At 56.0% G+C, this 9,452-nt stretch overlaps 1 protein-coding gene across 1 annotated transcript in view; it reads right to left on the bottom strand.

The window, feature by feature from the left end:
* Positions 1-5,732, bottom strand: part of UCMA (upper zone of growth plate and cartilage matrix associated) — a 20,979-nt gene extending 15,247 nt beyond the window's left edge. The window contains exons 1-2 of the mRNA XM_012660935.1: positions 5,653-5,732; positions 2,517-2,615 (exon numbers count right to left, since the gene is read on the bottom strand). Coding sequence (XP_012516389.1) covers positions 2,517-2,615; positions 5,653-5,710 — 157 coding nt within the window. The 5' untranslated portion in view covers positions 5,711-5,732. The remainder of the gene's footprint in view (positions 1-2,516; positions 2,616-5,652) is intronic.
* Between the last annotated feature and the right edge of the window lie 3,720 nt (positions 5,733-9,452).

Genomic DNA, 9,452 nt, shown 5'->3' with positions numbered 1-9,452 from the left:
CAAGTGGGAGCGGGACGGGATGCTAAAGGTACGTCATTCGCATACGAATTTGTGACTAATTTTAGCGACCCATGCAAATGATGCTGAACCATTTCGGTGTTGGCCAAGGGGACGGTCTGCCGGCTTCAGGGCGTGAAGACAAAGGGTGTCCCTGTGGTCTCCAGTGCCTGTGGGGCCAGAGGCCTGGGCCGACACTGACCTCAGCCCTATTAGGTGACGGGCCCAGTGACCGCTGTGCATGCAGGTACCATGCTGCCAGGGATGTTTCCTTCCTACGCGACTTAGGTGCTGGGTAACCAGGGACAGCCTGGGGCGCTGGGTGTTCGCCTCGGCCCTTTCACACGTTTCTGAAGCCCTGCAGACCAGCGACGCTTGGCCAACCTTGACAGCGTGATTTTGACATGGACGTTGACTAGGCATCTCTTTTATGAAACAAGTAACTCGGGGACAGGTCGAACATCCAACTGTCGGTTATTCCCAGAGGAAGTGACTCTGTCCGACGAGACGGCTTGCTGAAATCAGGGTCCCGATGGAGGGGGTGCCGGGGCCTCAGGGAAGGGATTGGGAGACAGACGCTTTGAGCACTGCCCTGGGAGTCCCTGCGCAATGGTCACTCCAGGCCAGAGGCCAGGGAAAGGGAGGGGTTGACATGAGTTTCACCTTTTTCAAAACTTACCCTTGGGTGGCTGGGTCTGCTCTGCCTGTTGGCTGCTTCCTGGATGGAGCTCTGGGGAGACCTCTTTGGGCGGCCTCGCTCTCCCTCCCTCGCTCTGTCCGCGCTTGCAGCCCAACTGCTGCCTCCCAGAAGCTCTCCGAGAGCGCCCTGTATTGACTGCCCGCAAGCAAGCCTCAGCTCCAGCCCCAGGACTTCCCGCTGGCTGGGACGCCTGGGGTACCGTGCATCCTTTCCAAGCCTCAGTTTTTGAAACCGTGAAACGCAAATCGCAAGACCCATTTCAGAGGCTGGGTGTGAGAGTCAGTGGTTCCCACGGTGCCTGGCACAGCGAGGGCTCAGCAACAACCGCTGTGGAGACGACCGTCCCCACAGGTCTGGCGTCTTCTCCGTCCCTGCGTGCCAGGCCTGCGCACCTGGTCTTCCTGTCCTGCGAGAGGGCCTGTCGTCCCGCGGGTGCCTCGCCCTGCACCCCGATTCACCATGAAAGGGGAAGCAGTGATGTTTTGCACCCACATGCTAGAGGTTGGTCCTGAAACTCTGCACAAAACAAAGTGCTATTGTTAATAGTATGAGTAAAAAGCACACTGAAGGAATTTTGAGGCCACACTTTCATTTTTAAATGCCTCTCCCCAGGCTGTCCACCAAGGTAAACAAACCTCTAAGAAGCATTTGCCTCTGCCCTGTGACAACACGAGTTTTGCACGGTGTGTTCCCAGGAGAGTTTGCTTGACCAGGATGAGTCCAGCACCTGTGTGCAGGGCTTGGTCAGGCGCCACGTGCAGGGCAATGGGCCCCGCCTGCGGCCCTTGGTACCTGCTGGGGGTAGCCTTTGTCCTTGTCACTAAGAGATGCCCCTGGAGGGTGTTCCCTTCCCCATCTGTCCAGGCAAACAAGCCAGGAGAACCGAAAGAGCTGATTCTCTAAGAAAGGTAACCCAAAGTGGGGCCCCACATCCAAGTTCACGTGCAGCCAGGAGGTACCAGGTGATTTTGTTGAGAGCTATTTCAACCTTCGAGTTTGGAGAAAGACCGAAAAAGAAAGAAACTCACGCACACACGCTGGCCTGCTGGTCTGATGCCCACTATGTGCTCCTAAGGAGCTTCGCTGCGGCGACACTTGAGGACTCGAGGGCACTTAGTGGCAAAGTGAAATGCCACCCCGTGGGAGGCGGTAGCTCAAAGACAGGGCCTCCCTCTGCCCCATCCCTACCCTGATCTATCCTCCACCGAGGCCCTGGTGCAAACCACACCAAATCTTTCAGGGCGCCCGACACTATCGAGCGAGTTGGAGCCTCAGACTGGCTGGGGATGCCAGTGTTGGGGTCTGGAGACAAGGCAGGGTGACAAACACCAGCGCTGTCTGAGCACAACTTTCCTGGTTTGCTTCCACCAGCCAGGGTGACGCCGATCACAGCGAATGGGTCAATGACAGCCTTGATTTTCCAGGACGAAGCGGTACCTGGAGCTGTCACACTGACGGGAATCCAAGGCTCTTGAACGTGAGTTTGAAACCTGCCCAATCCAGCCGGACCAGAGCGAAGCCACAGAGAACACAGTGATCCCTAAGTAGGAGGAGGGCGGGAAAGGAGTTTTATACCCACACAGGCGGCCGTTTCCCTGTCCCTGCAGCCCCGAGGCCAACGGTGACAATGCTATGCTGTCCCTTCCCCACCTTCCCAAGTCCCGTGTGCCCATGTTCTCCCTTCTTTTCACGGCTCCCATGGCTGAGAGTTGGAAGGAGATCCTGCCTTCCCTTCCTCCTCCGATTAAAATTTGTGGCACGGAAATGGCGTCTCCCCGACCCTCGACGTCCCCGCAGTCGCTGGCGGAAGAGCACTCACCATCGTTCTGTTCCTCCACGAAGTTCTCAGACTCGTTCCTTTGTTCCTCGAAATGTTCTCTCCGCAGCTCATCAGCCCGCAGCTTCTGCCTATTCTCCGCTGTGAAGGGACAAGAGGCAGGAGTTGTCCCAGAAGGAGGGCATTCAGGGGACACATCAGGGGACGCCAGCAGCGCATTGAGTCTAGTTTGGGGGTGGGGCTGTGGTTTGGGAGGGATTGCGGTTGGGCTTCCCTGAAATGGTCAACTCCTTGGAGGCAGGCAGGCCCTCAGAGCGCCTCATGGCCTCCCCTCTGAGCCCCCTCACATCAAGGTTGGGGACAGAGGTGCTGCTGTTGCCCCAGCAACCCCAGTGTGCAAAAGGAAGTGGAGGGGGGATGCAGGAAGCAGAGAAAGTGAGTGAGTCTCGGTCCCCTACCCCCACCCCGCACTCCAGAGGTGCTGTGACAAGCGGTGAGTCTTTCTTTGCAGATGGCGATACTGGAAACCATCTCCAATCCTTCCTGGAAGTAAGGAGCTTCCATTGATAAATAAATCATATAAATACTGGCTATTTCTGTTCTGTTTCTATGATTGCATCTAACTCAGATTGAAAATGAAATCACGTGTGAATTGGGTTTAGTGCAGATTCCTATAAGTCCCATGTTTCTTCCCAGACTTCTGCCGCCACCTGTGCAGTTGCAGGAAACTTTAGTCTGCAGAAGGGGCGGCTTGGCCAGTCCATCCCCGTGCCCCATCCCTCACCCCACATCCACATCTTTCTCAGGAGGGGATTCGGGCTCAGAGAGGTGCAGTGACCAAATGGGGGGCCACACAGCTGATTGGGGCAGAGCTGGGCCCAGAGCCCGGAGCACCAGGCCCCCACCCCCGCTGCTGACCCAGAACACACTTGCACAGCAGGTTCCCTTCAAGATCTGACGTTGCTCCAGGCACAGAGAGCCACCGTGGGAGGTGTGGGGGCTGAGGGTTTAGGAAGCTGCTGCTTAATGAGCCACCGACAATTCCTACAGAAATACTCTCCATCCCTTATGTGCTCAGGACAAGAAACAGTCTCCCCAGGTTGCCTCTTCAGAGGGGCCACTAATTGGACCTTTGTAGCAACGAATAAGAAGACTTTAATTCCCAAGGGAAGATGGTGTTTTATACTATGCGTCATTCTGTGTGTTGTATGGGTCACTTCTCAAGAATATGCATTCACCCGATTCTCTTCTCACCCTGCGGGAACCTGCGCTTTTAGCCCAGAAGCGTAGAGATGTCAGATACCCGAGTCACCTGCCCTTTACCGAACCCGAGGAAATCACTCTCCTCCCGCCCCTTGGCCGGGTGACAGCAGATGTACCCGTGTGCAGTCCCGGCCTTGACACACCGAGCTGCCACCGAGGTGAGGCCCTCAGCCCTAACCATGCACCTCGTGTTCAGAGTCAGCTAGAGACGATGGAAGACACTTGCTTGTCCTACAACAGCGCCTCTTCCCCCGCCCCCACCCCGGAAGTCCGCCAGAAAGTCCTTTCTCTGATTTCAATCAAGAAGGACCCAGCCTCCATCCCATCTTTTCAGTGTTTCTTGACATTGGCCAACTTTTATATCCCAAGTTGTGTGAGGCCTAGAGTTTTTCCTGGTGTGTTTATACTTATCCAATTTAAAATAAAAAATTCATCTCTAAGCATTTCTATCTCTGTCCTTCCCTATCATTCGAAAACAGTCCCGTTACTTTCCCTGAGCAGGTCACTTTGCAGAGCACGCTGGGGGACACAAAGGGTTCATTCACACACGCGCGCAAGGCAAGAATCAAGCCACAGACGTGGTCGGGACAGTCCGAGCTCGGCGTCTGGGAAGAATCGGGTTCAGGGGTAAGAAAACTCACGTTCCCCCAAGGGTGGGCAGGTCCAGGGCGTGAGTGCCCTGCAGTGGGGGCCACAGGCCTCACAGCAAAGGACACGCTCACCCCGATGCATCGGAAATGAAGGCTGGAAAGTCTGTTCGCTGAGCACCGCTCTGCCAGGGCTTATCGCTAAGGAAACTGGGCCAGGGAGAGGAAGCGGCGGGGCCACTCAGCAGCAAAGCTGTCCTCGAACCCACGCTTCTCGGCTCCCAGTTTCCCTGCGTGCAATGCCATTGTTCTTGCAGAGAAGGACTAACAGCTCCCCAAAGCACAGGCTGGCGTGTTGTGTTCCCTCCAGACTAAAACATACAATCCCCCTTACAATTGTCACTTTCTGGAATCAGGGTGCATCCTGCCAGGTGCATTTGATGTGAATGCTGTTTGTTTTCGCTCCTTACCCCAACAACGCATTCAGTCCGACACTCGACCTGCAATCAAGGGGGTGTGGTGTCATTTCTAATTCAGAGCTGCAGTCACTTGGAAACCCGAAAGCTTCAGTCCCCCACTGCGTCCTGCGGCTGGCTGGGTGTGGGAGAGGAAGGAACCGGGGTGCGAGCAGAGGGCGGGAGGCCCTTCCCGCCATGCTTACCATTGACCTCATCTTTGGATGGGGGGACCGCTTGCCGCGCTTCTTGAGGAAATTCGAGGCATCTGATTCCTGCGTGAAAATCTTCTGTTCCACACCTGAGAGCCGAGAGAGGAGCAGAGGCCCGTCACAGCCAGCACGGGGGCGCCAGGGCTGCTGGGCGCTGGCCGCACCTGCTCTGCCCCCGAGGTGGCCCCCGCACTCACCGTCCTGGGCCTCCTCTCCTGCTGCCAGCCTGGTGCCCCCTGACGCACCAGTCCCCTCCCGCAGCACTGTGGGAGAAGGCACAGGGTGAGGCTGCAGCCTCGGGGTGGGGTTCGGCCCCCGAGCTGAGCCTCATGGTCCTTTCCGGGCTTTAGTGGCCTGCCAGGCCCTGGCATGGGGCCCTGGGTCCCTCACATACCAGCCACAGAGCCAGTCTCCCCAGGAACCCACCCAGGAGGCTGGTTTGGGGTTTTTCCTACTTTTTTCTTTCCTTGCTGTGGTTTTCTTTCCCTGTGTATTACATCGTATCGCACACACGCACATATGCGCGACACACATCCCGAGCACGGCCATCTCAGCAATGAGCATGCCCCTGTCTCGCTGTGCCACCTGAGCAGACTCACCTGCAGAAGGCGGGTCTCTTCCCTGTGTAGCCCACACTGTCCCTGGACCCTCCCATATTCGCCAGCCAGGAGCACCGTGGCCAACAGGCAGGACAGGAGCAGGACCCGTCTCCAAGTCATCCTTGCAGAGGGGGGGGCTCCGTCCAGGCACCGCAGGCAGACGAGGCGTCCTGCAGCCTGTCTTCACTTCTGAGGGAGGGCGGGAGGGAGGGAAGAGAGAGGCAGGAGCTGGGATGCCACTGGGGGAGAGTGGGAGGGGTCCTGGCTGCGCTTTCCAATGGCAGCTCCTGGCCCGAGCACCGGAGATGTTTTTGGCGCCTGGCAAACCTCTCCAGAAGCAGAGCTTGCAGCTAGGGCCCCCCAGCCGGGATGCTTTTGCAGTGGCCTTTCCAACACTCACACCCAAGGAGCTGCTGCTGAGAATCCCCAGAGTGAGGACTGCAGAGCCCAGGGGCCTGCTGCAGAGAGCTCCTCGCCTCTGCCCGGGGGGCTCAGGCCCCAGGCCTCAAGGCTGAAGCCTGGCTGGTACCGGGAGGAAAAGTGCATCGCTGGGGTTCTTGATTCAAACGCCAGGCCAGGAGCGACCCTAATGACTGGATACCCATCAGGGTGACGCCCACACGGACGCAGGGGCCATGTGGACAGTAACCAGGGAGCCCCTTTGCTCACAATGCATTGCCCCAGCTGAAACCCACCGCCCAGCGAAACACGGAGCCCGAGGCCTGTGGGTCCCAGAGCTCTTAGAAGCAACGGTCCCCAACCTTTTTGGCACCAGGGACAGGTGAGATATCATTGCGAGTCGGAACGTTTCTAAATCCTTTCTGGTTCCCGATTTCCCTGTGGAAGACATCCGTTTCTCTAAGTGTCCAGCCAGAGTGTCAAGGAGCACGTGGACACCATTTTCCCTCTCGCGCCACGGAAACGTGATCCATCTCTATGGAAACGGGGTCTAAAGGTCCCCCCATGAAATCGGGTCTGGCAGGAGCTGCCCACTTAGGAAACACGGAGTCGCCGTGCAGAGTTTATCAGCATCACTGGCCTCGTGCCTGTTCCCAGCTCGGCCGATGACTTCCTGGAGTCTGCAGGGAAAGTGATAAACTGTAAACCCTTCTCGCATCTCGCTTTCCCCGCACGCCACACAAGGGGGCATGAAACGTTTGCCCTCCACCATCACCACTGGGGTGTACGATGGGTTAGCCGAGAGAAGCTTTGAAAGGTTCCCAGAATGGGGCGTCGTGTATCTGCATAGAATACGGCCAGGAGATCGCCGTGTCCGGGTTGACATTCGGGCGGTGAGCACTGTTACGCCTGTGCGAGCTATTACAATGGTAAACATTTGCTTATCAGCTGGTGAATAGCCGCCTGCCTGACCCTCTACCACCCCCAGGACCCCGCTGTCCGTAATCCGCTACCGAAAGGGGGGAAGCTTGGCCAGGAGAAGGCCTGTACCAATGCTTCCAGAAGCAGCTCTGCTCTCTCTGTGAGAGGCTTCCTGACTCGTCCACTGCTGCTGCCTTTGTCCTCCGCATCCCTCCTGGCCTGTGACCATTCCAGAGAATCCGACACTTCGTGGAGACTTTGCTCTTTGTTCCGTGTTGGCATCACGCCTCCCTCCAGCCGGGGACAGTCTGGAAGGCAGGGTCTGGCCCACCTTTGCGGGAAGCAGGGCCTCTGCACAGACGTATTGTTGATAACCTGCGCCTGAGCTGGCACCTGGAGGCTTGGCCATTTCCCTGAACGAAGGTTCTCTCCCTCCCTCTCTCTCCCTCCCTCTCTCTGGAGTGAAACACGGGGCTGCTTTCTGGTTTCTGAAACGTTGCAGGGGAATGGAAAGCAAAGGCTGTACTGGCAAGGCCCGCGGAAGAGCACATAAATGAAGTCTGTGGGATGAGAAGAGTGGGCCCACCTGGCGGGGGTCCCTGGCCGGCCAGGAATCCCGTGAATGTATAGCCTGGGTTCTGAGCTCCCCGCAGGGCGCCTGGCTCCGCCAGCTCCCAGCCAGGGCTGTGCCAGACACCGCTTCAGGCAGGCCCAGCCAGGAGAGGACTGAGCTGCCCCAGGAAGCCTGGGCAGAGGCTGAGCCATGCTGAAGGAGGCCTGGCACACAGGCCCCACTCCTGTTACCCTCACGGGGATGGCTTTGAAGGGGAGCCTTGTGCAGAGCCTCTGCTAGGTTAGGTCCTAAACGATGGGCTGGGGGAACAGAAAGAACTGGACAATGGCAGTTTTGACCCCTGCCCCCTTCCTTCTACTAGATGCCAAAATGCATCTTACTTGGTTGGACACACTGCCATCCTATGTGAATGCCCAGTTGCGCCCCAGCATTGGGGGATATATTAGAATGTAGCTTCCCCTAAAGTTTGGAAACACTCGTACTGCAATATGCTCCAGAGTGAAAAGATTCCATGGTCAAAAAAATTTGGGAAGGCCGGGCGCGGTGGCTCACGCCTGTAATCCTAGCACTCTGGGAGGCCGAGGCGGGTGGATCGTTTGAGCTCAGGAGTTCGAGACCAGTCTGAGCAAGAGCGAGACCCCGTCTCTACCCAAAATAGAAAGAAATTAATTTGGGAAGGCCGGGCGCGGTGGCTCACGCCTGTAATCCTAGCACTCTGGGAGGCCGAGGTGGGTGGATCGTTTGAGCTCAGGAGTTCGAGACCAGTCTGAGCAAGAGCGAGACCCCGTCTCTACCCAAAATAGAAAGAAATTAATTGGACAGCTAAAAATTATAGAAAAAATTAGCCGGGCAGGCTGGCGCATGCCTGTAGTCCCAGCTACTCGGGAGGCTGAGGCAGGAGGATCGCTTGAGCCCAGGAGTTTGAGGTTGTTGTGAGCTAGGCTGACGCCACGGCACTCACTCTAGCCCGGGTAACAGAGCGAGACTTTGTCTCAAAAAATAAAAATAAAAAAAATAAAATCACACAGTGACTAAAGATGCCGACCTAGGGAATTTTCAGGGAATCCAAATTGCTATTTAAAAGAAAACCAAAAACATTCATCAAATTATCTTTTTACATAAGGAGAAGTTATTGTTTTAATTCCCCATGGGATCTTAAGTAAAAATTTTAAATGCCGCATCCCTCTGATTTTAAAAAGGCGCCTATCTTGTATTGCATTACTCTACGAAAAATAAAATAAAATAAAATAAAAAGGCAGCTGATTGAGAGCATTCAAGGGTTTCCTTCATGTCTCAGTGACCATCATAAACGTCAATACATCCTTCGGAGCTCCTGACCTTTTAGTCATTTGGAGAAGGGTGGGCTGAATTCACGTCTTTCGGTTTATCTCCTCTCAGCAATGCCCGCTTTTCACCACGCGAGGGCAGTAAGGGGACACCCATCGCGCAGTGCCCTGCCCTGGGGACCGTTCTCAGAGGCAGGAAGAGGTGGCATCTCTCCTGCCACCCAACGCTGGGCTTCCGTTCAGACAGAGGTAAATAAAGGCCGGCGCGGGGGCGCGCCCGGAATCCTGGAAGTGGGAGGCTCAGGTGGCGGCACCGCTTGAGTCCGGGGGTTCGAGGCTTCAGTGAGCTACGATGACGCCACTGCGCCCCAGCCTGGGACACAGAGCGACACCCTGTCTCAAAAAAAGCAAAACTAAACAAACACAGGTGTGTCCCCCTGAGGAAGAAGGACTCATGGAGAAAGGGGTAAAGGACCCCAAAGTGGAAGCCAAGGGAGGAGACTAGGAAGCAGTTCGTAATGCTGACTTCTGGCCTGCGTCTCTCCTGGAGTGTGACACTGTCACCACATTCTATAGCGACATCATTTAAAAAGTAATAACGACGTGAAACAGACATTCTGAAAGTAACTCTTTAAGCTAAAAGCACATGGAGAAAATGAGAGGAAAAAACAATGAGATGCTA

The sequence above is a fragment of the Propithecus coquereli genome, unplaced genomic scaffold (genome assembly GCF_000956105.1).
Source record: "Propithecus coquereli isolate 6110/MARCELLA unplaced genomic scaffold, Pcoq_1.0 Scaffold69, whole genome shotgun sequence".
Lineage (NCBI taxonomy): Eukaryota > Metazoa > Chordata > Mammalia > Primates > Indriidae > Propithecus > Propithecus coquereli.
Note: the sequence above shows the minus strand (reverse complement) of the source record. Positions and strands in the feature narration are given on the sequence as shown.